Source organism: Ursus maritimus, unplaced genomic scaffold, assembly GCF_017311325.1.
Source record: "Ursus maritimus isolate PB19 unplaced genomic scaffold, ASM1731132v1 scaffold_4, whole genome shotgun sequence".
NCBI lineage: Eukaryota > Metazoa > Chordata > Mammalia > Carnivora > Ursidae > Ursus > Ursus maritimus.
In genome coordinates, this window is record NW_024426552.1 from 3601872 (window position 1) to 3629699 (window position 27828).

The following is a 27828-nucleotide window of genomic DNA, read 5'->3' on the forward strand; positions in this document are numbered from 1 at the left end:
TCATCTGGGCCTAGAATTTTCTCAGAAAGTTTTACATTATGGAACTAATTTATTTAACAGATACAGGAGTATTTTTCTTCTGTTGGTTTCATTAAGTTGTTTTTCAAGGAACGTGAACAATTTATCTAAGTTGCTAAATTTCCTGGCACAAAGTTACCAGATTTTGTTGCATAATTTTCTGTGTAGAGGTCTTGCAGTATTAGATTATTAAGTATTTGATCATTTTTGATGTCACTGTAAATTATTTTTTTTTAATTTCTTATTCATACTCTTTGTTGCTGGTGATTCAAAATACTATTGATTTCACATTATTTTACATTGAACTTATATCCGAATGTCTTGTTTGACTTACTTATTAATTCCAAAGGCTAATCTCTGGAATTTAAAAAATATTCTGTGTACAAAAGGAATTGTGTCTATGACTAATATATTTCTTTCTTTCTTACCAGTACATACTCTTTCCTTTTAAAATTTTTCTTTTTTCTTTCCTTTTTTTTCTTTTTTTCCTTTTCTTCTCTTCTTTTTTTCTCCCCCTCCTCTTCTTTATTCTTCCTTCTTTCTCCTTTTTCTTCCTCTTCTTTTCCTCTTCTTCTTTGATTGCACTGGCTTGGACTCCAGATGTTGAACATCATGGTATATATATGTATATATTGCGTCTCCCTGTGTCGTTCTCCATTTCAGAGGAAAATCTTTCATTATTTCATCTTTAAATGTAAGTTATGTTTTTAAATATCTTTTATCTTTGCGGAATTGAAAAGATGAAATAATTTCATCATCAAATCAGTTAAATAGCTCAAATTTGAAAGCCTCAAAGTAGAAAAAGCTTGTGACCAGAAGACAAAAAAGTAGGTTTTGGGTCTGAAATATAGCCACTACTCAAATACATTTTTCTTTTCTCAGTAGCAAACCACTTTCTGAGCAATTGTGCTTATAATATATTAAAATATAATTTTCTCTTTTTTAAAAAAAAATCTTATTTGTGTAAGCCAGGAAATGCCCAATCTAGCCTCATCCCTTTTCCTTAGCTTGTAAATTATCTTCCAAGACCAACAGTGAAAAGACAAGCTTCTTGACTGACACTTTTTCCTGTGGCTGACTCCCAAAGCCTCCTTCTCTCACTAAAGGCATCCAGACGGAGACTGTGGGGTTCCTGGGGGGCTCGGTTGGTTAAGCGTCTGCCTTCAGCTCAGGTCATGGTCCCAGAGTCCTGGGATTGAGCCCCACATTGGGGTCCCTGCTCAGCAGACAGCCCGCTTCACCCCATGCCCCTCATCCCACTCATGCTCTCTCTCTCTCTCAAAAAAAAAAAAAAAAGAGGTGGAGACTGAGGCAATTCTTGGAGCTCAAGCTGTGTGCAAATGGTTACGAAGACTTCACAGCTCCTAGAGGACCCCTCAGGGGGTCCCCTCTCCTTCTCATACCTCCAAACCAAGACCATGCAAGACAAACAGAAGGGGGAATGAAGCATAAGAGACTGTGGACTCTGGGAAACAAACTGAGGGCTGCAGAGGGGAGGGGTGTGGGGGAGGGAAAGGCTGGTGATGGGTAGTAAGGAGGGCACGTATTGCATGGTGCGCTGGGTGTTATACGCAACTAATGAATCATCGAGCTTTACATCAAAAACTAGGGATGTACTGTATGGTGACTAACATAACATAATAAAAAATTATTGTAAAAAAAAATAAGACATCACCGTGGTGAACGCCAGCCCTGGGTACGCTGATTTCTATTTCCTTAAAGTTTTGTTTTGAGTTTGATGGAATCAATGTGTAGGGAGGCTTTCTGAGAGGCTGCTGTACGGTGGAAGCAGTTCAGCCATCATCGTGGGCCATCTCCCTGCGCTACCCTGGCAAACTGACCTCATTTGACACACATCCCAAGATGTTAACATGTTAATGTGTTAATATGACATATGTGAATCCATGATTGCTTCTGGTTCTCTACATGTCTGCTCAGTGTTGTCTATGTTATGTTTTTAGTTATGATCAGCTCATCCGTGTGCCTGGGGCCTCATCACACACTCACCACTGCGCCAGGTGCCATGAGAATACATTCTAGACCGTCCTCTGAGAGCGGTACGCCAAAGGGGCGCCACCTACAGCACTCAGGTGAAAACAAAGAAAGAGTTAAGTTCTAAGTTTCCTCTCCCTGTCTTTGAGGGCAAACGTGTGTTCCAGGACTAGACAGAGGAGTCAGGAAAGATGTAAAGGAAGGGTGTATGAGCTTGCAGGATTCTTGGTCTTAAATCCAAAAACACCGAGAGGTGTGTAGGCAGGTGCTGGGAGGCAGGAAAACAAAACTGAGTTAAACCACGATTGGCTGAATATATCTCTCTGGCTATTGTTGCCATTGGCAAATTCTGCCGACTCAATCTTTAAAACCAGTCCCAAGTCCAGCTTTTGCTCTCCATTTGCACCACCAGCATCCAGGTCCAAGTCACTGCCATGGGGGCCCAGGTTTTCAGTAGCTTCCTGCTGGCGTTCTGTGAATTCACTTCTGTCCCCACACTTTGTACGCATGCATAGATTTGACTCTGCCCTGCTCAGCTCTTTGTAGCTTTTTATCACATGGAAACCAAACCAGAGTTCTTCCAATGGCCCAGGCTTTCCACGATCTGCCGATCTCCAAGCACATGGGTTTTCTTGGGGTTCCTCAAGCACCCCTAGCTCATCTTCTCCAGGCCTTTGGAGTTGACGGTCCTGTGCTTGGAACAATCTCCACTCTTAGCTCATAAGACCTACTTTATCCCATCACTGAGGTCTCCACTAAAATACCATTTCTTTCTAGAAGTCTTCCCCTTCCACCCTGTCTGACCACTCTCGAAGCCTCTCCCAGCCTCATCTCTTCCGAGCATTTGTCATCACCTGAGACCACAGGTGAACGCTCTGTCCCCTCTGCCATCTGCTCGGAGTCTAGACGCCTGGCTCATGGCAGATGGCCCGTAACTATCTGGTGAATAAATGAATGCATCTCGCTCTCCTCCTCTAGACTTCCGAAGGGGCTCAGTCCCCTGCCCACAGCAGCAGGGCCATATTCTCTCCTGATAAAACATCTTCAAGCTGTATTGTGTGCAGAAACCCCTCGGGTAGAGGCCCTTTACAGACTGAAGTGTCTCTGTGGAGTGCTCACTGTGAGAACACCTTCAGGCTCCCTCCCTTCTGTCTGCAGAGCAGCCGTGAGTCTAGGCGGGACTCAGTCACACGGAGGGGTAGAAACCCCTGCCGAAGCGTTTTGCCTGCCCCTCCTGGTGCGCGTGCACAGCTCCGGGCAGGACCTAGCTGTTCTTTTATAAAAGGAGTGTCTGTGTTCCGAAGATTCTCTTATGTGAGGTTTCTGAAAAGGTTTGCTTACCTTACTTACTAATTAAGGGCAAGTCACATTTTTCCCCTCCCTGGTCTCTGCAGCCATACCCCCGATGGCCACTTGATACCACCGCCAGGTCGGGTTACACAGATGCCCGCGATGGTGCCATTCGCCGTGATGACTGAGCCGACAAGGCTGAGTGACTCGGTGGAAGCATTTCCCGATTGGACGAACCTGTTGGCAGCCTGCTTACCATCACGCTTGCTTTTATAATGAAAAAGGAAAAGATTCCTGCTTTTAAGGATGGCGGCTCCAGACATGGTGAGTGAAGCGAGTGGGGGAGAGATGACGCTTCTGAAAGAGGATTTCTCAACATTTCTCAGTGTTGTGAAATGGACCAATGATGTCCTATTTGGGAAGGGACTTCCGCGCCTAGGTTCAAGGTTTCAGAAAGCATTTTGCCACTGTTCTTATACTGGTCATAAAGGTAAGCCGCGTCATTTGCCACATGCCGATAGTACGGGGCGAGTGTCAGCAAGAACCAAAAAGAAAAACACAGGATGTGAATTTAGTAGTTTTCTAAGATACTCTTCAGAGCCACTTTTGAGATGGAGATGAAATAAATATTTTTAGTGCATAATTCTTGCTTCGATTTTCCTAAGACCACGTGAAACAGCACGAAGACAGAGTTTGCGTTAAATGGCTTAATAGTTTCTTGTTGGATCTCAAATGTTACAACCAGTAAACAGAAATTAAAAATGAGTGATTGAAGTATCTATGTTATTATGCCAGTTGGGACCTCCTTTGAGGAAGCCAGCTCCCCGAGAACCCGTGCCTGCCTGATCCCTGGGAGGGTGAGATGGGATTTAGTTGGGAACAATCCACCATTTCCTTGCTCACTCCGCCCCTCTTAGAGCTGCGGGAACGACTTCCAGAGGCTTCTGACCTCTCTGGCTTTGTGATAGGTGGAATTCTCTTGGAGGAAATGGAGCCCCGGTGTAGCTGGTGCAAGCCAGCGGTCTCCGGCTGCTCCTCCCTTTGCTATGTGGGGGACTGGGCGCCCAGAGGGCACGGATACTCTCATCCTTAACTAAGTCATGCCTGCACGAGCCCGGGAAGGGCTGTGTTTATGGGAAACTACAAACACTGGGGGTGAGTGTCCCCTCCCTGGCGCCATCTGCATTTTTTTGGTGTGGACATTCTGTGAGTATAAAAAACTTCTTATGGTTGTGATGGGTGTCCCACATGTGTAGGCAAAGGGTTGAGTTTACGAGGGACAAAGAACAATGACAAAAAAGAGAAGGAAAGTGCTTTGAAAGGGATTTATCTTCTGAAAAATAATGGTGCAGTAATTTCGAAATTGTAGAAGGACGTCTCTCTAAAGACGGCTAGTCAACTGATTTCAGATCGGTAGAATATACGGTGAGAAAGTCATTATTTTAGCAGAACTAAGTTCATAATTTTTCGTTAACTCTGGAACTTTCTCTCTTACCTGCTGTGGCTCAGAAAAAAAAATGCGTTTTCACTGGACAAATAGTGATTAATCAGGACCGAACGTGCTTTATGTGGATTGTTGGATTTCAAAGATTTAACGTGGCAAAGATGCGTTTGACGCTAAAGCTGTAAATAGGGAAGCAAAGGCTTTCTGTTCTTGCTGGCGAAGGAGGCAGTGGCGCCGGCGGAGCCGAATCCCAGAGGACCTGAAATCGTCACCATGGGGGAGAACGACCCCCCCGCGGCGGAGGCTCCCTTCTCCTTCCGATCCCTTTTTGGACTTGACGATTTGAAAATAAGCCCTGTTGCACCAGGTAGGTGGGGCCAGGTGTGAATCCTGGGGGAGGGTCCCCAGATTGTCCCACTGGCGACATACCTCCCCAGGATGTCTCACGCCCACAAGCTGGATGCTTGCACTTTCTTGGGTGTATAGAGCCCTGGAGAGGGGGGCGTTAGTGAGGGCATCACCTTGTTCAGCCCCTTGCCAACGGCAGGACACGGAAGTTTACCTTCTCTGGAAGGAAGTTTTCAGAAATTGAGGCTCCACTTGCCCCTGGGAGTTAGGGGTCCGGTCCCGCCAGAAAATCTCTGAGCCCCCCAGAAAGTCCTGAGAACCAGTGCTCATCAGCTCTTCCAGGACACTTAAAGTAAGCTGGGCATTGCTGAGGTTAGAGTAAAACCCAACAGCAGGAGACGAGAGCTGCTCTGAACAACAAGGAGAGCTGGTTTTGCAAATAGGTTTCAAATGCAGGACTTGTTACAGTGAGCCTGGCTCCATGGCTGGCTGGTCCCTGGTGCAGTCAGGAATGCTGACCTCTGGGGCCCGGAAGGGGGACGCCTGAGGGCTCTGGCTGAGGTTCCAGAAAGCTTGGAGTAGGGGCTGCCCTAATGATTCCTTTTAAACCCTCTGGACAATCGAGGTTGGGGCTGGTGGAAGAGACAGGAGGTGGGAGGGCAGGTTTCAAGTAAGGGTAAGGATACACAATTTTAAAATACAGCTCAAAAAATGAGCATAAATGTAAATTTAAAAAATACTCTGCTGTCACCTGACCCCCGAGATTTGCCTGGTTTTTATGTTTGCCTGCATTGTCTTCCTGTCCTTGCCCATAGTATGCATTCATACACAGTAGGCATAGACGGGCGTTTTCCCATATGCTGCTTGGTTTTTATAAACGCCTTTTGTTAATAACATCACAAGATTCCATCAAGTAGATGTGTAATTTACATAGTTTTTTTAATCATCATTTGATATATAATTGTTTCTAATATTTTCCTAGTACAAATAATATCAGCATGAATTACACTATACATACTCATCTCTGCTAATTCTGCTTATTTCTTCATGATTAATTCCTCGTAGTGAGAATTTGGTAGTGCCTTAAGTAAGTAAGCAGTGTCTCGTTCATTATAGTAATTTAGAAAACACAGTTAATCAAAAAGATTTCTTAAAATTACCCACAATTTCACCATTAGTCAGAGATAACCCTATTCGTGCTTTAGTCTTGGATTTCTTGCTTTTTCTCATCTACATATCTGTATTTTCCTTTGAAAGTGGCACATTCTATTTTGAAGCTTTGTTTCTTTTCAAATGAAACAATATCATGTTCTTCTTTCCATGGCATTAAATAATTAAATATTCTCTAGGGGTTGGCAAACTATAGCCCATGGACCAAATGTGGCCCACTACTTGGTTATATAAATAAAGTTTTATTGGAACACAGACACATCCATTTACTCATCTATTGTCTGACTGCCTTCACGCCATAGTAGAGTTGAGCATATGGCCCATAAAGTTTAAAATATTTACTATCTGGTCCTTTACAGAGGAGGATTGCCAACCGCCTTGCCCTATCAGGGGACTAACTCCATACATTTGCTCTGTCACCAGTTCCTTCTGATGGGCGCTCAGGCTGTTCCCCGTGCACCAGTATCCCACACACCACCTCTCTAAGTGTCCGTGTAGGTAGAAATTTATGTACATCAGCGATGACATCTTAAGATAAATTCCGGGAAGTGGTTTTACTAGGTCAAAAATTCCATCCATTTTTAAGCCTTTTGGTTCGTATTTCCAGTTTGACTGTCAAAAAGTTTGCACAGCGTATCCTCCTAGTCACTGCAGACGGAGGTCCATCTCCTTTCACTCTGGATGCAGTGGGGACGCTGTAACAGCAGTCGGAATAAATACTGTGAGGTCGATACGTAGTTACATTTGATTTGCAGTTTTTCAAATTTCCAGAGAGGTGGAAGGTTTTTTCGTGCTTGTTGATCATTTGCATTTCTTTTTGGGGGAGGTGCTATGCATTTGGCTTTCTGTTCCAGGCATTCCCTCAAAGACAGAACAAGGAGGGGGAGCGGGGCGTGGTCGTGCCCACAGGGCGCCAGGACCAGGAGCTGTAAGGGGCGAATGTGAACCATACAAAGGTCCTAGGGGAGCAGCAAACTTTGAATCTCTAATTAGGTTGAATGTCCTAAGTCTAACTCTTAGGCACAGAGCGACTGGAATGATAAGAGGTCATTCTGGGGTTCCTGTTGATTTTTAAGGTATAAGTGGAGCATGGGTTCTCAGTAAGAAAGCGTTATAAATTCGGTGCGGGCTTCCGGGGGTGGGGAAGCCTGGAAAGAAGAGTCTGCTCTGTTAACTCAAGACCAGGAATCGGTTGCCCTGAAGGAACTGGTCTCCCCTGCTGAGATAAAACCACCTCCATGATCACGAGGTCCTGCATCCTTTCATCCCTTCAGTTCACTGATACAGTTGACCTTGAACGACACAGGGGTGGGATTAGGTGGCTGGCTCCCCACCTAGTCAGAAATCTACTTATAATTTCTGGCTCCCCCAAAACTTAGCTACTAATGGCCTACTGTTGACCAGAAGCCTTCCTGATCACAGAAACACTCACTTCACAAGTGCCTTCTGTGTTACACGCATTACACACTGTTCTTGCAATGAAGTCGGCTAGAGAAAAGAAAAGATCCTAAGGAAGAGAAAATACATTTGAGGTACGGTGCAATAAAAAATCCACGTGGAAGTGGACCCACACGCTCAAACCTGTGTTACTCAAGGGTCAGCTGTATTTCTCAGGGACTGCGGCACACCGGTGTGGGTCTAGGCTCTGGGAACACAGCTGCCGAGCAAGCCACCGGCTCATCGTGGCCAAGACCGAGACCTTGCCCTCTGCCTCCCCCTCCTCGTTCTGCCTCCTTCAGGCTGTGGAGTGCGTGCCTTTCCTTACTCTCCTTAACCTCTTCCTTCTGCCTTCTTCCTCGTTTCTTCTCTTACTCTACTCTTCTCTTCCTCCTCTCCCACCTTCCCCCCCATTTTTGTCTTCAAATTCTCTTCTTTAAGCAGCCCTGAATGATACTGGCCATTTTATAAGCACACTCTTTATTGCCAGAGGGTGAAGCTGTGGGTTTCCAAAGACAGGCGGGGGGAGATCTCTGAAGCCTTTCCGTGGGAGACCTCTCAGCTCCACATCTCTAGGACTAGGGTGCGAGAGGAAGGGGCAGCGTGTCCCGAGTAACCGTGTGCTGTGAGGAAGCCCATCTCCCCTTCCCACACTCCCACCTTCCCCAGTGTAAGTGGGGACAACTTTGTCATAGATGTATTTTCAGGATTGATGAGAAAATTTGCATGAAGTGGCCTGTTCTCCTTGGAGTAAAGGTGCCGATGGAAATTCTTCCAGTTCCCCAGAGGGGCTTGTACTTTTGGGCATCATAACGCTTATACGGCACATCCTCTTTTCCATCTAATCTGCCTGGTTCTTTGAGTAAGAACTGGGCCAGGTGTGGGGTTTACTCTACTTGCAAGCTAACAAGTCAGCCTGCCCAGTTTGCTGGATTCTGGGGGAAGAGAGGAGACTCCCGGGTCAGACACGGGGGACGTTATTACTCACGGCACGAGCGGTGCGTGTATCCCACTCGAGCCAGTTACCGGTGCCCACCAGGTCCCACGGGGGTGATGTGGAACAGCCCGGGGATACGCTGCATGCCCAAGGGGTCTGCATCACACAAAGGAACCCAGAACCAAGGCAACTCAAATCTTTTATGACGGGCGGCAAGCAGACCTGCACACACTTTGTCCCAAAGGAAGACATTGTATCTGTTAAACCAGACGGTAAGCAAGCCTGCTCCTTGCTCTGGAGAGAGACGTCATCTCTGTCTTCTAAGGCTGCTTGCTCTGCCAGCACCCTCAGAGAGACGGGCTGGGACAAGGCTGTGGGTGTCGCCATGCACAAGACTCACGGGGAACGGGCTGGCACATTATCTGGTGACCCTCTCAGAGGTCCCAGCCCTCGCTCACCTCGGAGTACCTTGTTTGGGTTTTACGTGCCACCATCTGCTATGGGGAAGTGTTTCTGCGGACCCGGGCTCCACTTGCCCCCTGTACTAGTTTCCTAGGGCTGTGGAGACAAAGTATGACAACCCAGGTGGCTTAGAACAACACTGCTCTATGGCCTCATGCTTCTGGAGACCGGAAGTCCGAAGGCCAGGGGCCGGCAGGGCTGTGTTCTCTCTGAAACCCGTGGGGAAGCCTTCCTTGCCTCTTCCCCGCTTCTGGTGTTTGCTGCTGGTCTTTGGGGTTCCTCGGCTTGCAGGTTCATCGCCCCCGTCTCTGCCGGCATCTTCCGTGGCATCATGCCTGTGTCTCTTCACACCATTCCCTTCTGTGCATATCTGTTTCTGGGTTCAAATGCCCGCTTTTTAAAGGACACCAGTCAGATTAGATTAGACACACACGATGACTTTGTTTTAACTTGATGGCCTCTGTAAAAACTCCATTTCCAAATAAGACGATATTCTGGGGTCCAAACTTCAACATACTGAGGACTGGGGTGGGGGCACGTTTCGGTCAGTAACACCATCCCCTAACCCGGGATGGACACAGCTGGGTCTGGGGGAGAGCATGGGGCTGAGCCTCTGGGGAGTGTGTCCCCAGCGAGATGGACTTTGCTCTAAGGCAACTTTCTTTGGGCCAGAACATTCTCTGCTTTGAGGGGAGGGGGGACGGATAGCTCAGTTTTAAGTTTTATTTTGTTCAAATCCACTGCTCTGTGACGGTTTGCTCTTTCCCCCACCTTTCCGGTTTCAGACGCAGACGCGGTTGCGGCCCAGATACTGTCCCTGCTGCCGCTGAAGTTCTTTCCCATCATGGTCATCGGGATCATTGCCTTGATACTAGCACTGGCCATTGGTCTGGGCAGTGAGTACGATTCATTATTCAGTGGGCTCTCGAATGCCTGTTCAGGCGTTTAAACTTTGATGAGCCCCCGCCCCGCTCACACTGGCGGGGTGCTGCCACCCAGCCTTCATTACTAGAGGCAAACGTCTTTTGGGCTTGCTGACTTGGAGTTTTCTTTGCCTGAGGGAGTGTGGGGCCAGCTGGGGCCCAGGAGGGGCTGCTGGCCATGCTCGGGGCTTTGTCACCAAGGAGCCTGCCCGGTTAGACGTGCTGAAAGGCAGCTGATGAAATAGGATTCTGTGGGCGGGAGGGGGTGAGGGGCCGGGAGGAAAAGACAAGGAGGCCATTCATGCAAGGCCAAGCATACCTGCTGTTTTTTAAAAGAAGGTTCATGTGGCTTTTGAGAAAGTGAATCATTCAAATGGGCTCTGATTGAGAACAATATCTCATCTTCTCTTTCCTATAACCGGCCCACCCGCTCAGCGGTGTGGTCCCCGGTCCCTTCTCTTCTTGCCCAGGGTCGGAGACAATAGAGGGTAGATTGGGGGCTGAGTCGTCCTCACTCAGAGCTCATTGCTCTGCTGACTCGGCCAGTCGGCCTTCAGCCATGCACTTTTTCTCTTGACCTTGAGCCCCAGAGCTGTGGTTCAAGTCCACATTGCAAGGCAAAGTGGGGTGCAGCAGCCCCACCCTCCGGAATTTGGAACAGAAACTGGGCTGAGGGAAGCAGGCTGCAATTTCAATGCAGGTTTCATTATTGATGGCCAAGCTCAAGGCCACGTGGCCAGTGGATGGTTGTTAGTGTTGTACACTGAAGAAACCAGCCCTTCCTTGACACACTTGTCCTCTCCTTTCCTCAGTCCACTTCGATTGTTCCGGAAAGTACAGGTGTCGCTCGTCTTTTAAGTGTATTGACCTGACAGCTCGGTGTGATGGGGTCCCGGACTGCAGAGACGGGGAGGATGAGTACCGGTGTGGTAAGGCCGTGCTCCTCACTGCAGAAGGACAACCCGACCCTGACCTTACCCATCTGTGAAATGGGTCCAGATCCATGCCACTCTCAAGTCACGTCCTTAACTGGGATCCACCTGGCATTCGTCCCCAGGGGTGACTGAGCTGGGAGCAGAGACGGCTGTTACCTGGGGCCAAAATTCGGTTGGGGAGAACACAAGAACAGAGAGAAGAGAGCTTAGGGGGTGGAGGCCGTAAGAACTGCCACTGCCCTGCAGGGTGGGGGTGGGGTGGGCGAGGGGCCGGCCAGGGTCAGCAGAGCAGGGACCTGCGCCGGAGGCAGAGAAATCTCACGGCCTGCTCTTCCCGTGCGCCGGGCAGTCCGCGTGAGCGGCCAGAACGCAGTGCTCCAGGTGTTCACAGCTGCGGCTTGGAGGACCGTGTGCTCTGACGACTGGAAGGGTCACCATGCTAACGTCGCCTGTGCCCAGCTGGGGTTTCCAAGGTAATTTAAAGAACATGTCCCACCGATGGGTAAAGCATTTGATCGTGGTGACAATGCGGAGAGAGAGCCATCTTCTAGTGGGCCATTTATGGGGTCCCCTGCTCACCATCACACCGCGTCCCCGCGGCAACCGTGACATCATCCCCGCGCCACAGGTGCGCACGGCAAGCCCCGCACGCTAAGTGGTTTGATCAAGGTCACTGGGAAGGGGCACATTTGGGGGTGTCTCATGGTCAGGAGAGGACTCCGGATGCACACAGGAAATACAGAACTTCCAAGCCAAAGGCTAAGCCCCCAGCTGCTCAGGCTACGGCCAGAGGGTAGCTACGTGGACCCCGCCCGCCCGGTGCTCGTGGCCCCACGGACATGTGCGCACCCTTCCAAGGAGCCCCACAGAGCCCAGTTTGAAGAGCCAGCCATGTCGTGGAAACACAATCACGTCAAACAGTTGTTTGGCACCCTGTGGAAGGGGCGGCTCTGGCAGTGGGGTCTTCTCTTCTCAGCGTTTGGTTTTGCACTGAGGGGACACATTTCTCTCCTCCTCTCCCCTGGCCCCTCATCTGACCCGTGGCACCGCTGTCCTCCGTGGTCTCCCGCCACGGCACCCCAACTCCCTTTGCTCTTGGCCCCCGGAGTTCAAAGCAGGCAAGTTCTCTGAGTTCCCATGCTCCTGGGTGTTTGCCCCCGAATCCCTGTGTCCTTGCCCCAGTTCCCCGACACCGGCATTAAAGCCAGAAACTGCCGGGAATCCAGGGAGCCTCGATTTTCAGATCTGTGCACCCTCTTCTCAGCTCCTTTCTCCAGTGCCCGTGACACCCCAGTGTCCCCCAGCTGTGTCCCTGAGACCGCGTCCTTCTCACTCTGTGACAATCCGGATTCAGGAATTAGCTGTGGTTCAGCCCTGTGATGACAGCCAAGCCACCCACACAGATGCCTCCCAGGATCATGTAGACTTCACCCTCACAGATGGGGGGTTCACACCCCACGCGCACGCTCACCACACACACATGCACCACACGCACACGGGTCACACACCACACACACGTGTCACACACACACCACATACACGTCACACACGTACACACACCACACATGTCACACATGTACACACACCACATGCACCCATGTCACACATGCACATACACCACAGCACACATGTCACATGCACACGTGTCACACACATGTACACACACAACGCGTGCACACACACACCACACACATGCACCACATGTACGTGCACACACCACACGCACACCACACACAACACACGTTCACGCACGCACACACACACACAAAGATACGCCGTGCATGCACACACCACGTGGAAGCACACACAAACGTCCACATGCACTCTGTCGTATATCACGTCAGATACATGCACACACTGCACCATGCACAGACCCCATCACACACACATCACACGTACACACACACACTACATTACTCATATGTACACATACAAAATACCTCCCTGCACAAACACCAAGCCGCACACATGTGCACACTCACATGCCTCACGCCCACACATGTGCACACACACGTGACACATACACACACCATCACCGCAGCAAATAGCAGAAAGCTTCCCCAGGCACTTCTGTTCCCTTCAAGGCCCTTTCTCGGACTCACGGGGGGCACCCCTACCGCTTCCGGCTCCCCTCCCTCTCCCTCCTGGAGGGCCACCCCTTCCCCTGAAGCCCCAGGCCCCCTGACTATGCAGAAGGGCCCAGAGGCTCCTTTCCCTCAGATCCCCATTCGCCCAGCCACGGTGAGATGGTCCCTCCTACCCTTGGTGCGCGCCCTCAGGGGGCGTCCGGCAGACGGGCCCCCAGCACGGCCGGTTCCTCCCTTCCGCACCTGCTGCTCCAGTTCGAGATTTTCTTCTGTAGCCTTTTTGCTTTTTCTTCCTCCTTCTCTCCTTAAAGCCCTTCTTTGGTCTTCTCCGCTCGGCTGTCTCCCGTGTCAGCTCTCTGTGATGACAGCAAAGGGGAGACTGTCAAGCCGGATCGCCTGGGTTCGAATCCCCGTGTCCCCAGCGCAGTTCCCTGACTCAGGCCTGCAAAACAGGGACAATAGTAGCAGCCGCTTGGAAGGGTGCTGTGAGGTTCGCGTCGGGGCGAGCCTGGCACACGGGAACGCCCTGGGGGAGCTGGCGGCCGTGGTGGTCGCGACCACCTGGAGGCTGGGCTGTTTATGGGGATCCCGGGACGGCCCTCGGGGCCCCCTGCATCTCACAGTGCTCCGTCTCGTCTCGGGAGCTCGTCGCCTGCCGCCTGCCCCATCAGCAGTTCAGCCGTCCCGGGAGGGCTGGGAGGGTCATTGCCCTCCGAACTCAAATGCGACCCAACCTTGTACTTGTAACAACCTTGTGTGTTGGTGTAGCCGGCCAGCTGCTTCGGGAGGGTACCCTTCATTTACTGGCCCTCAACTCAGAGCTCGTCAACACTTGATTTTTTTTTAAAGATCATGCCTTCTTTACCGTTGTTCTCCAGACCTGTTTCCTGATCTTATAAACATCTGCTGGGGCGTCTGAGCCTTTTCCTTCTGTGCTCATCTCTCTCCAGTGGGAACCCCCCAGCTCTGGATTTCCCTCTCCCCACCTATTGTTCTTGGGTGCTCGGCACCCCCACTCTGGTCCCACATGTGGTTCTGTGTTCTGCTCTCTGGGGCTTGCTTCGGGCCAAGCAAAGGTCAGTTCGGGGGGGTGCGTCAAGGGGGCTACTTGGCCACCTCGGGAAGTGGTCTCCCTGACACGCGCCCAGAGCCTGCCGGGGGGGGGCGGGGAGGAGCTCTGGGCCGGGGGCCAGATGGGTCCCTGGTCCCAGACAATGCGAGATCTGGAGTGCCTTCCTAAGCCAGCAAAGGAAGCTGTTGACGGTTTGAGGGTGGGAATGACATCCCCCCGCGTGACACATGCGGTGTTCTGACGCGCATGGATGACGTGAGGCAGAGTGAGGTCACGCATCGGGTCCGCGTTCCCATGTGCTTGCAGCTACGTGAGTGCAGACACGCTCGGGGTGGACGTGCTCGAGGAGCAGCTCCGGGAGGACTTTGCGTCCATCAATCACCTCTTGCCCGATGACAAAGTGACCGCTCTGCAGCACTCCGTGTACGTGAGGTGAGCGGCAGGGTGGTGCCGCGGTCTGCACTGCGTCCCCTGCTGGCCTCGTTGAGCTATGCACGGCCCCGCGAGGACCCAAGAGACCAGAGTTTCTCCAAATGTAAGGTGGGGGCTTGGCCGCCGCGGGGAGACTGGGTGGAGCACCGGCTGGGGTGCAGGAACGCGCCCCAAACCAGGCGAATATGGCCCGGCAGAGAGAGGAGGAGGGCGGTAAGGAGCGTGGCGTGTGTGTCGTGCTGTTCTCATCGTGGGCCAGGGGTGTGTGCGGAAAGGACAGAGGGACGAGGAAACTAGAAAAGAAAGAGATTACGAAAGACACGTATCCTCTGTCTACAAAGCACTTCAACATTTACCATTCATATTGCATGTTTCCCCCGAGAACTCGTGAGAAAGGTAGCATGAGGTGCCCGTAAAAGATGGTACCCGCAGCCTGCTGTGTCCCCTGCCCGGTCCCCTGCCTCTACAGTCAGGCATCCCCTGTGCTCTTCCTGGCACTTAGGACCAAATCCCAGGAACATGCTCTCTGCTCTGGGAAACAACAGCTTGTCAGCCTGTCCGTCGCATAATTGATAGTCACCCCAGGACCCACATGCAATTCCTGGGGACAGCTCATCTCTTAGGTCCTGAAACCTCAGCTGGTGACACCCCCTTTTTCTTGCATGATTGCATAAGCAGATGGGGGCTCTAAAGGCAGGGAAAGTCACAAAGGGACACGGGTGGATTATAGGAAAAGCACATTCCCTGCCCCCCCCGCAAGGATGAGCCCGTGTCATTTCTGAAGCAATCACAACTCTGCTCTGGGGAAGAGTATGATCCAGGCTGGAAGGACCTGGCGCCAGGAGAGGCTGCCACGCTGTCCAAAGGGCACTCCGTGTCCTCCAGGGGCCAGCGAAGGACACCGGGGTAAAGTTGACCTGCAAACGACACGAGTGATGTTTATAGAACAGAGCTCCTCCGGCATCTCCTATCATTAGCTAGACGAAGCTTAGAAACACTCAGTCACCTGTCACGTGCACAATGCCTCACTGTAGCCAAATGTTCCAGAATGAAGCTGTGACCTCACACATACGGGTTGTTTTTTTTTTAATATGGACAAAAATTGCAATCTGTATTCAAGGGCAGGGGACTAGAGTCCATTTTTCTTTCACCCCAAGATTAAGTTGAAAGAAAGTGTTCATTTCACTGACCTCTGGCGTTTACCGTAGGCCTCCTCTTTTGCTCCTTAGGGAGGGATGTGCCTCGGGTCGTGTGGTTACCTTGAAGTGCACAGGTAAGAGATTCCTCACGGAAGAGAGAAGTGCAAGCACGTGCTCGCTCACACTCCGGTCTCCCCCGCCTCCTCAGACTGCTGGGGGCCCCCTCGTCCTAGGTGCCGGGGGGGAACTCTGTGGACCCCACCTGATGGAGGAGGAGAACAGTGTCTGTCTGTCTCACCTGTTAGCCGGGGGGTGGGGGCAGCCCGGAGCACTTCTCAGCCGCAGACAGGACCGTGGTCTGTGATGCCCTGTCACTCCGTGGTGGCTCCAGCAGCCTGACTCACTGTCACTTTCTCCTCCCCACTCCCCAACCTTCCCACCTCAAGGAAAAGTGTGCCCAGGCTGGTCAGTGCCCCAGGCTCCCAGCCCCGTGGCAGCTGCCCCTGGCAGGGGGAGGGTGGGGTCTGGAGAAGTCAGGCAGGTGCACACTAGCCCTGCATTACTGAGGAGAGAGCTGTGGAAGGTTCATGAGCCCCTGGTGAGTTGTGGCCATACTGGGGTCATGGGCATCACGGGGAGGGGCGCTGCCATCACCAGCTCTTCCCACTGCACCCCTGTCTTCTCCCACTCCCGTCCCTTCTGGGCTCTCTTTCTGGGCTGTGAGCTCTGCGAGGGCAGCAGGCTGTCAGGGAGAGGGGGGTCTGTGGCTGTGACAGCAGGTTCCCCAGAGAGGTCTGTGGGATCGACCCCCAGCCCTTGTTCTCTCTCTGTAGTCTGTGGTCTGAGAATGGGCTACAGCTCGCGCATCGTGGGTGGAAATGTGTCCTCGCTCATGCAGTGGCCGTGGCAGGCCAGCCTTCAGTTCCAGGGCTATCACCTGTGCGGGGGCTCTGTCATCACCCCCTTGTGGATTGTCACCGCCGCGCACTGCGTCTATGAGTGAGTGCTTCTGGGTGTGGGCCCTCGTGGCCCATAGACCCGCGTCTAGACTGGGCTGTGTAGGATGGGGTAGATTCCGGGGGTCAGCAGTGGGTCCAGAAAGCTGGCAAGCTGACCAGATCGTCACAAAGTAATGACCAGTGCAATGCACCCATCACTGTCGCTGGTGGCTGTGACTGGTGACCCTGAGCTCATTCGGAAGATTTCAGACCTGCCGCTCTTACAGAGGAGGTAGAAAGCTTTGGACGGAAGCTCCCGTGCAGGAGGGAAACCTCCAAGCTCCCTGTAGCTACTTACAGGAGAGCACGCTGTGGCCAAGAGCGTGAGAGGCGGCTCCGGCCGGGTGGCTCCGGTGTCCCAGGCAGTGTCTCGGGGGAGGAGAGCACGGGAAGACTTCCAAACACAGAGGTGGATTCTCCGTTTTTGTTTGTATTTTGGCTGCCGTCTGTTGGAGATTGGCCCTGACGGGCCCCTCTGGTGCTGAGAAGCGGGAGGCGCGGGCATCGAAGCCTGCCTGGGGAGTGCATGGCTGGCCTGCGCTCCCGCAGGGCGTGGGAGCCGTGCTCGGAGCCAATGTCGGCAAGCAGGCAGCACCGTGTCTCGGCCACCTGCCTGGCCCTGCGCCTCCAGACCTGCGAGGTCCGGGGGTGAAAGTGATGGGGTGATCCAACTTCACCTCTCCGCCTTCTCTTTTCAGCCTGTACCTCCCCAAGTCCTGGACCATCCAGGTGGGGCTGGTTTCCCTGCTGGACAGTCCGGCCCCTTCCCATCTGGTGGAAAAAATCATCTACCACAGCAAGTACAAACCCAAGAGGCTGGGCCACGACATAGCGCTCATGAAGCTGGCCGGGCCGCTCACCTTCAGCGGTACGGCTGCGTTCCCTGCTGCTCTCTGGCTCCCGTTTCTTTCAGGAGAATTTGTAATTGTCCCTTGAAGTCTTTTTATGACAGCCGCTTTGTAATCCTTGCCAGACAACGCCAGGAGTTGTCTCATTTCCCCGCTGGCCATAGTTGATCATCTTTTCTCATTTAAGTTGTGATTTTCCTGGTTCTTGGTATAACGAGTCCTTTTCGACAGCCTTCTGGACATCAGGCTATCACGTTAGGAGACGCCGGGTCCATATACCTCTTCGACTTTCCCAGGTGGTCACCCCGTTCGGGTTCTTGGTGCGTGACATGCCTACTCTTGTGGGCTGTGCTTCCGATGATGTTTGATTTTAGAGGCTTTGCGATTTTACTTTGGTCAGCTTGGTTCATCAGGTTCATCCCTGGGGTTCGCATTGGTGCCACTTTCTTCCTGCTGGTGCCCGCTGGAGATGAAAGGACTTCCCCAGGCCAGGCCATGGGTGCCTCCAGGTGGCAGAAGGGGGGTCACTGGCCCTGTGGGAACAAAGAGCTCTTCCCTGTCTCGGGGCTTGTTGAAATGAGGTCCACCTGCCAGTGCCATCCACCTGCCCGTGTCTTGGTCGTGGCCTAGAAAGAGGGCACTTCGCAGGTCAGTCAGTTGATCGTAGTGGGATCGTCCCCATGGCCGCTTCTTTCCTGGGCATCTTGGGGACTCCCTGAAGTGCTCAGAAAGTCTCTCCCTGCCAGCTGCCGCGTTCGTCAGGCCACATCTCTCCGTGGGAAATACCGAGTCCTAACCTCTGAAAGTTACAACAATACCAGAGCACACAGGATAGGACTTCCAAACATTTTGCAGATGCAGACAAAGGATTAAATACACTCAAATAAATTAAAGCCCCCTTCGCCTTCCCCAGCGTATAGCCGCGTGGAGTGTTGGCAGAGGTCCGTTGAACAAGGCCCATGAAGCAGCGGAGTCCTGGCCCGGGATTAGTGTGTTCCCCACACCACACATCTAACACTCTACGTGTAACACTTGGAAACAAGTATCTCTGGAGAAGCAAAGAGAAATTGTAACGGTGGTGTTCGTTTATCATTATTACTAACGATACTTGGTTGTAAAAAATGAGGTGCCGACGTCTGCACGGTGATAAAAATTAGCGAGTGCTCTTGCTACTTCTCTGTCCTTCTGTTACTGTCCCGCGTGGAAAGACAGTGCATCGCGGAGCGTGCTCACGAGACAGCCTCATGGCGGCCGTGACACTGTCTCTGCTGTGTATGTGACACAGCCCGCGGGGACAGGCCGGCTTCCTGTCTCCAGACGTGCCGGGTGGGACCCGAACAGTCACGCAGGGCTGTTTTATAAGGCAGTGCGCCCACGCTCCAGACCAGGAGTGGGCAGGTTAGGGCCCCAGGACCCAATCTGACTCTTTGCCTGTTTTTGTAAATAAAGTTTCAGTGGGACACAGCCAGATCCGTTTGTGTACCACGGCCTGTGGCTGGATGCTTTCAGGCCACAGTGGCAGGCCACGGGGCCCACAGAACCCCAGGCATTGGCTATGTGGCCCTTCACAGAAAATATGCCACCCCTGGTCCAGACCCACTCGCATTGCCACAGGTTAGGGTTGTTTAAAGGTGAACGGCTCTGGGGTCCCTGCGCTGAGCTGGGAGCTTTCAGACCAACCAAGGGCTTGGCCTTTCTTGAGAGATCGTTTGAGCTCCTCAGAGAGGTGGACACTGGGGAGATTCATTGTTTTCGTGGACCTGAGTTTCACCTGAGTTCAAGGCTGCTGTCTCCCCTTGCCGCAGAGACCATCCAGCCCGTCTGCCTGCCCAACTCCGAAGAGAACTTCCCTGATGGAAAACTGTGCTGGACGTCAGGATGGGGGGCCATAGAGGATGGAGGTCAGTCATCTGAAATCACGATTCTGAGTCTGGGAGCCCAGACCCATGAGGCCGGGGTGCACGCCCACCGTGACACGCTGCACCCCGTGTCCCAGCGTGGCGTCCCCGTGGGAGGCAGGGGTGCGGGTCAGCTGCTGGACACACGCTCTCAGCAGAGTAGTTGTGGGTCAGAGTCATGGTTCCGTTTGTGTTGGGGCGTGAAACTGCAGACTGTGTCAGGAGAGAAATAAATGGGGGCGCCCGGGTGGCACAGTCGTTAGGCGTCTGCCTTCAGCTCAGGGCATGATCCCGGCGTTCCGGGATCGAGCCCCACATCAGGCTCCTCCGCTGGGAACCTGCTTCTTCCTCTCCCACTCCCCCTGCCTGTGTTCCCTCTCTCGCTGGCTGTCTCTCTCTCTGTTAAATAAATAAAATCTTTAAAAAAAAAAAAGGAGAGAAATAAATGGAAACAGAGGGCCAGGGACACCCCTCGTTGGGGAGACATTCACCAAATCATCAGGCGGTTCTCCTTCCTCCTCCCCACCGTGCCGGCAGAGTACGTAAGGAGCCCATGGAGAACCTTCCCAGGGTTTATTCAGAAGGCAGACATCTGTACCTGGTGAGGAGTTTTCGTCTTGTGAGACTTTGGAAGGTGTGTTATTTCATTAGAGAAAGCAGATGTACGGAAGCATACCGCTATGATCGTAGCAGTCACCTCAATGAGAGCAGCGCATGCGGAGGGAAGCCACGCCCTCCTTCCACTGGGGTGGGGCACACGTGTGCTTGTCACTCATAGGTTCTCCACCAATCCCTTTCCTTCTGGTAGGAAATGTAGGAGTTCCTTGGGGGGACTGTTGTCACAAAGCTCCATAAACAGAGAGGCTTAAAGAGCAATGACTCATTCTCTCCCTGCTCTGGAGGCCAGAAGTCTCAGATCAAGGTGTCGCAGGGCCGGTTCCTTCTGGAGGCTCCGAGGGGGAGGAACCTGCCCCTGGCCTCTCCTCCAGCTTCCAGGGGCTCCAGCCATCCTTGGCGTCCCTTGGCTTGTGGACGTATCACTCCAATCTTTGCCCCATCTTCCTGTGCCCCCCTCCCCAGCCCCATGTCTCAAATCTCTCTCCCCTTTCTCTTATAAGGACATTGGTCTTTGCACTTAAAGTCCACCCTAAATCCAGGATGATCTCATTTTGAGACTCTCACCTTAATTTCATCTGCAGAGGCCCAACTCCAAATAAGGTTGCAGGTGGACATGGTTGCGGGGGCACAATTCACCCTAATACGGGAAGTTCAGTATTTTCCTCCTGAGGGTTATTAGTTGAGTTCCCTGTCCCTGAATGTCCAAGGCGCCCAGGGCTTTCCTAGACCTAGAGGGTCGGTCCTCTTTCCCGGGGCAGGGTCTCATCCCAGTGGCTTTCCACGTCCTCTTGCCCTTGGAAGCTTCCTCCACAGACAGGTTGAGCTGTTTCACCACGTACCCGGTGGTGAGCCGGGTGTCTCCATGCCACACTGTCTGCTCCTCACAGCAGCCCCTCAGCGGGGAATTATCTGCACGGCCGTCTTGAGGGCGAGGAGCCTGGGGCTGAGGGGAGCTGAGCACCTTGCCGGGGTTCACATGACCAGGTGCTGGGAGGTCTGGACTTCCACATCCCCCCCCCCACCCCCACAGCCCTATTCTTGTTGTTTCTCAGGACTTGTGGTGTCAGGAGACTAGTTCATTACTTTGTAAGATCCTGTGGGGCGAGTAGGGAGAGGGGCCACTCTCAGCCGACCTCCAGCCCGTGGTCCCCAGGCACGTGGGGTATGGGGGGACTGGAGAAACTCATGCAGAAAACAGGGTGCAGCTCAAACTCAGAGAACTCTTAGAATGTGGGTTGGAGGCAGGCAGACCCGCACCCACCTGCTGACACGTGCTAGAGACGCCGGAATAGGGCCGTGCCCTGCAGTCAGCCTCTAAGACGCCACAATAGCTGGTTTACGAACAGGTTAAGTTAGAGGTGTGGATCCCTTCGGGTCGATGGTGGGGCTGGTCCAACAGCAGAGGTATCATTTCCTGTTGCTGTTGCAGCAAGACCAGACTCATTGGTTTCAGCCCCAGGGACGTGTTATCTATGGTTCCGGAGTCAGGAGTCCTCGCCCATCTCCACGGGCTGGAATCAGTGTGTCGGAAGGGCTGGTCCCTCCCGGAGGCTCCGAACGAGTGTCTGTTTCCTGGCCTTCTCTGGGTTCTGGGAACTGCCCGCTGGCTCGTGGCACCTCCCCCATCCTCATAGCGGGCCGGGCAGCGTCCTCCCATCCCCCCACCCCCCATCTGACCTCTGTTCCACCATCACACTTTCTCCTCTGATGCTTGTGGTTCCATTTAGAGGCCACCCAGGTAGCCCAGGATTGTGTCCCCATCTCAGGGCCTTCTGCCGTGGAAGTGACATAGACACAGGGATTAGGAAGTGGACGCCTTTGGGAGGACGCTGTTCTGCTGACCACAGGAAGGTTCTGCCTGTACACTGTGCATGTGTCCTTCACGGGCCTCAGTTTCCCTTCTGTAACCTGGATTGTTCTGAGGACGGAACGGCCGGTGTGGGTCAAGTGCGTGGCCCAGGATGGACCCCGGGGAGGTCCATGCTGGCCACTGCTGCCCCACCTGGTCCTGCATTGGCCACTTTCGGGAAGTAAGTGGCCCTCATGTGAAGCAACGGGGCTGCCTGGCCCGCTCACCAGGGAGCTTGCCACAGAGCATGCGCCGTCCGCCTCCAGGAGTGGCCTCTGCCACCGGCATGTGGTGACGTGGCCCCCGCTCCAGTGCAGGTCCTGAGTTCCCAGCAGGGCCCCTCATGCCTGCACCGTCCTCGCTCTGACGCAGGTGACGCCTCCCCCGTCCTCAACCATGCAGCTGTGCCCTTAATCTCCAACAAGATCTGCAACCACAGAGACGTGTACGGAGGCATCATCTCCCCCTCCATGCTCTGCGCCGGCTACCTGAAGGGCGGCGTGGACAGCTGTCAGGTAGGGGCCCTTGGTGACCTCTGGGGGCCACAGCGGCAGGTGAGGCTCTGGACGGTGACCCAGCCTGTGGCACAGACCACTGCCAGCATTTCCCTGTGACTGAATGAAAAGCAAATTTACAGGGTGTGGGGAAGACGTTTGCTCAAGATAGCACTCCCTTTCCTGGCTGCCGGCCGAGTTGACCCAGCGCTCCCATTCTGCCTGGGTGCTGCGGCGGGAGGGGTCTCCAGGGTGCTCCCCGCCCCAGCCCTGGTTCTCATGGTTTGCAGAGGGGTAACAGGGGCAGCAGGGCGGGTGGGAACTGGTGAATGTGAATCTGGACCTCAAGAGCCACAGTGAGCGTGAGCCCACACGGCCTGGGTCCAGCCCCGCCAGGCAGACCCTCCCTCTAGAGGATTCCCAGGGCTGTGTCCAGCTGCCCTGACCTTCATGGATTCGGTGCATCTGGAATCTGGCAGGGAGACAGCTGGGGGAGACCGTCCCTGGGGAACCAAGGACCCCACTGTTGGGAGTGCGAGCGTCAGTTCTCGGAGGCTGGGGGTGAGAGCACGGAGCCAGCCCTGTACTGAGTTTTGTGATAGGAAGGGGGGATCCTGGCCCTGAGACAAGGGACACCCCCCACAGTGCCTCTTTCCTTGCCATCCAGGGAGACAGCGGGGGGCCGCTGGTGTGTCAGGAGAGGAGGGTGTGGAAGCTGGTGGGAGCGACGAGCTTTGGCATTGGCTGTGCTGACGTGAACAAGCCCGGGGTCTACACGCGCGTCACCTCCTTCCTGGACTGGATTCATGAGCAGATGGAGGTGGGTGCCGCTCACGCTGGTCCCCGTCGTTTGCCTCCAGCGTCCTTTTCTGTGGCCCCAGGGCTGCTGGGCAGAGCCAGGGTGCGACACTGAGGGGTCAGTCCAGCAAGCAGGGCCCTGTGGCCTCTGGGTGTCTGATGGGAGCACAGCTGGTCCCACAGGCAAGACTCTGTGCGGGGGCGGTCCTGGGGGATGGGTGCGCACAAGGGCGGCCAGGGCAGGGACACGAAGGACAACCTTCCTCCACCAAGTGGGGAAAAGAGGAAGGCTGGCTGAGGAGGAAACCTGGGGATGGGAAGGGGTCCAGTGGGCACATGTGCATGGAGCAGAGGGTGACAAGGTGCAGGCAGTGGGTGACGGTGTGAACCCGCAGGCCCCCAGTGCCCCCTGAAGAATCTGGACCTTGCTAAGAGCCAGGGGTGGGCTAGAGAGTCTCTGATCTTGGGGGGCCGGGCAGCTCTGTGCTTTGGGGGAGGCTCCCTGAAGGAGGGGTGATGCAGGAGGGAGACAGGTCAGGGAGGCTGGCTTCCAGGACCAGGGCGAGCAGGAGAAGGGAGGGCCACAGGCGGACAGGAGGGACGGCCACCGCTAGGGCAGCAGGCCGGAAGGGCAGGGGGCCTGGCCATGCAGAGCCTCGGTGGCACGGCCTTCTGCTTTACGGACACCCAGCAAATATTTGCGGACTTGATCTCCGATGATGAGCCCACATCACGCCTTGGACTAGTTTCAAAGAACTTGGGTTTTGCCTTTTGTTTTTAAAATTCGGGCCAAAATTAAGCAACGTAAAATTAACCATTTTCAAGCAGACAATCCCGTGGCCTAACATCACAGTGCTGTATAGCCAGCTCCTCGGTGCTCCGACGTTCCACGTTCAGGACCGTTCTCGCAACCTCGTTAAGCCGTCGCCCCCCATCCCCCCATCCCTCCGCCCTCATCTCCCTCCGCCACCAGTTTTTGGCAACAGTCATCTGCTCCTGTCCCTAGATCAAAGACCTTTTAAAATGCTCCTTTTAATGGGAAACAATTGGCTAAGAAACACCTCAGGTGCCTTGGGCGTTATTTTCCACTCCTCCGGGAATTTTCGCTCCGAAGGAAAAGCTACACTGTGGCTGCCCCTGTCCAGGCCGAGGCCCGTTTGACTTCCAGGCCCGCTGCACGGTGCATGCTGTGCAGGCAAGAATGGTTCCTGCCCTCCGGGCCGGCTCGCAGCAGAGCAGTGCTAGAAGACGGGCCTTTTCCAGAAGCGCCTGCTGGCTCCCTTGTGAGCCGACACACTGGCCCAGGGAGCCTCACTGAGGGACACGTAACCCTCTTAAGCACAAAATTCAGCCCAAACCCATCAACCTGTTTGTAAGCGAGAGAACAGACGTTTGCAAGAACAGCCCCCTGGCCGAGTGGCCTCGATGGCTGGTGAGTGGGACCCCAGGGTGCAGATGGCCGTGGGGGCATGGGGAATGGAGGGCGGGAAAGGTGGAGTCACCCACAGAGCCACAGAGGTGCTCCCTCCACGCAGCCGTGCTCAGGGACAGACGGTCCATGCGACCAAGCCAGTTGTCATGAAAGGCAAGCTTGAAACAGGTGTGGGTCAAGGCACCAGCTCCCAGTCTTCAAGTTATGGAGGAGGGCCGGGGCCTGGCGGGGGCAAGGTTCCAACACCCCCCTGGGAGCCTTCTAACAACAACGGCGCTGGGTGATGTCTTGACCTATTTCCCTCAGCCCCGTCCTGGGTGGCAGGTCCTGGGACGGTCCCTGTATAACAGGTGAGGAGACCCCCGCAGTGAGTGACAGCAGAGTGTGACTCCAGCCTCACACCTGCTGCACGGTGGATCCGCACTGTGGGCGTGCACAGGACCCTTCTTGGCTGTCTGTGCACTCGATGATTCCCAGGACCCTTCTCCAGAGGGTCTGATCAGGGGATGTGGGGTGAGGGCCCGGGCGGTTCCAATGTACAGGGTCTTCAAGGGAAGACACTTTGGGAAGCACCGGTGCAGGCCCTGGGTCTCCCTGGGACGGCCTTACAATGAGCTTCTGCCCTCCCCTGTCCGGATCCGCCCTCCCCTGCCCCAATGAGCACGTTCACCAGCGACGGACAAATGGCAGCTGGACGGCTCCCTGGAGGCCTGAGACATCTTGGTCACCAGCTGCCTCGTGCCCACCTGGGGGCCAGTATGAAAGTCGCCCTTTAGCAAGTGTCTTCAGATGTCCCGGGGAGGGGGTAGATCCAGAAGAGGCTTCCCTTCCCATGGGAGGTTTTTCCAGAGGTCTGCATTTTTGGTCGTTCCTTTGAATATGCCCATGGGGCTTCCAAGAGCCACCCCGGGCGAGGGGCTGCCTGCTTTCATCCGCTGTGCTCTGTACTGGGGCTTAACACAAACCTGTTCAGACTCAAAGCAGGACTCAGGGACTCGGCGTGAGGGCTGGAAGGGCCACGTGGCAATGAGGGGAAGTGCCTCAGGTCAGGGACATGGGTGCAGAGACCCGTGCGGGTAGGAGCGCGGTCTCACGAGCACTGGGCCGCCCAGAGCCACAGCCTCCACTTGCAGAGGCCAACGCTGTCCCCACGCGGGGTGGGGACCCGCCCACGCTCACTCGTGGCCAAATGCAGGTGCCCGCCCCGTCTCAGTGCTGGAGGCTGGCTTGGAGGGCAAAGGAAAGTAATGGCTGTGTTTTCATTCTAGAGGGACCTGAGAACCTGAAGAGAAGCGCACAGGCCGCCACCTCGACTTCCTGCCGCGATGGAGACACCCCATCCTGCCACGGGTCCCTGGGTGGAAATTGCCACGGGAGAAGGGAGCCTTGGGTGCTCTTCTTTCTGGCACCACCCGCAGGGCCAAAAGAAGGAGGACCTTTCGTCCCCCCACTTCTAGAACACCCTGCTTCCAGCACCTCGACAAGCCGCCGGGGGCATCGGGCTCACACGACCTGATGCTCCCTTGTGACCTTCGCTGAGAACAGAAGGGGGAACGCCTTCATGGTGTGACCTTGTCCCACTGTCCCTTCAGGTTTCTCTGCCCCTGGGCACAGGCAAATCACACACAAACAACACAGGTACTCAGTAAGGACGCACGCCGGAGCCCCGGGGGGCCGATGTCGCTGTCCGCGTGTCCTTGTCCTTAAGCGCTGGAAGCAACCCAGAACTTTCTACTTCCAAGGTCCCTTTTCGCGTGTGGGAACTTAGTCTACAAGTGGTTAGTTGTAAGGTGTATCTCTATTCTTTCTTTGTAGCATTTGATGCTTGGGCCTTATTTGTCTCCTGCTTCCAAAGGACATGTGCTCCCCTAACGCGTCCGTGAGTCAGAGGTTGTCTGTGAATCCCGACCACTCGTGGGCATTGGAACCCTAAGCTAACTGCAGAGCCGTGATTGCTTTGGTCTCCTCTACATACAGTGTTGGTTGTGCATTTTTCTGTTGAAACAGGTTTCTTTCTTTTTTTTTAAAGATTTAATACATTTATTTAAGAGAGAGAGAGGGAGACAGAGAGAGCATGAACGGGGGGGCGGGGAAGGTCAGAAGCAGGCTCCCCTGCAGAGTAGGGAGCCCGATATGGGGCTCAGTCCCAGGACCCTGGGATCATGACCTAAGCCGAAGGCAGACGCTTCACCAACTGAGCCACCCAGGCGCCTCCTGGAACAGGTTTCTCAGCAGATCAGAGTTATATCAGAAGACACAGAATCAGAGTAAGGTGAGAAGGCACTGGAATAAGACAGGACCCCCTAACCCCACACAGGGGGCTCCAAAGGCAGCGTGGATGGACAGTCACATGTCATCAAGAGGCCAGAGGCTTCCCTGCGTCTCTGCATGGCCTTGTTACCCTACCATGGACCTGCCGCATTAGAGACCCCTCCCGGTTACCCACACACCCTCCGTGGCCCCCAGGCACACACATCACAGGAAGAGCTGCTTCAGGCAGCCACTGTCCAGAAGTGCTTTATCACAGATGAAGCTATCACACACGGATCCGTGGCTTTGCCTGAGGTGGCCGTAGGAAAGATGGTGAGTTTCAAAGAGCAAGCAGGTGCCTGGGGAGGGAGAGGCAGCGGGGAGCCTCCGGCGTGTCCGAGACGGGGATGCACGGGGAGAGAGGGAGCGCCGAGACAGACTGGCCGCTCGGCCATCACATCGGAGTGCCCCGCCAGCTTGGACTCGCCACCCAGATCCCCACGTATCAGAAAGTGACAAGACCCTTTTTATTTTAAGTGGCTTTGCCCAGGTCTCTTTGAAAGTAGGGGTGGCTCATGCATGGGAACTCCAAGTTGTGCAAAATGGAGGACTCCGTATGCGACAACCTCCGTTGAGGGCCCTTGGCCAGCTCTTGAGACTGCACTCTTCCTTAATTACTACTGAATTGTGTGAGGAAATATTTGCTGTCTTACAATCTTTCACAAGGTCTTGAGTAATGCTAACGACAGGCAGGTAATCAGCGTGTACCATGCGCCTGGCACGGCTCTCCGGCATTTCCTGTGTGCACTGTTTGACTGTCACAACGACCCTCTGAGACAGGAACTCCCGTTAGTCCCTTCCTGCAGATAAGGAACCTGAGGTGTGAGCGGGAGAGATGTTCCCAAGCCCACACGTCAGGCCAGCAGGGCGTTCGGGGTTTGTACCAGGCACATCGTA

At 54.0% G+C, this 27828-nt stretch overlaps 1 protein-coding gene across 1 annotated transcript; it reads left to right on the forward strand.

Annotated features, from left to right (window-relative positions):
- Nucleotides 1–4997: 4997 nt before the first annotated feature.
- TMPRSS3 (transmembrane serine protease 3) lies at nucleotides 4998–26620 on the forward strand. Its single transcript, XM_008710199.2, has 12 exons — nucleotides 4998–5111; nucleotides 9884–9994; nucleotides 10834–10950; nucleotides 11306–11429; nucleotides 14422–14547; nucleotides 15777–15820; nucleotides 16520–16685; nucleotides 17383–17552; nucleotides 19338–19433; nucleotides 22270–22412; nucleotides 23059–23211; nucleotides 25890–26620. The coding sequence occupies exons 1-12, from the start codon at nucleotides 5018–5020 to the stop codon at nucleotides 25905–25907; spliced, it is 1362 nt and encodes a 453-aa protein (XP_008708421.2). The 5' UTR covers nucleotides 4998–5017; the 3' UTR covers nucleotides 25908–26620.
- Nucleotides 26621–27828: the final 1208 nt, after the last annotated feature.

Coding starts and splice junctions, on each gene's coding strand:
- TMPRSS3 (XM_008710199.2), top strand. CDS start 5,018: ATGGGGGAGAACGACCCCCCCGCGGCGGAGGCTCCCTTCTCCTTCCGA. Junction 5,112..9,883: donor AATAAGCCCTGTTGCACCAG/GTAGGTGGGGCC, acceptor TTCCGGTTTCAG/ACGCAGACGCGGTTGCGGCC. Junction 22,413..23,058: donor GCGGCGTGGACAGCTGTCAG/GTAGGGGCCCTT, acceptor CTTGCCATCCAG/GGAGACAGCGGGGGGCCGCT.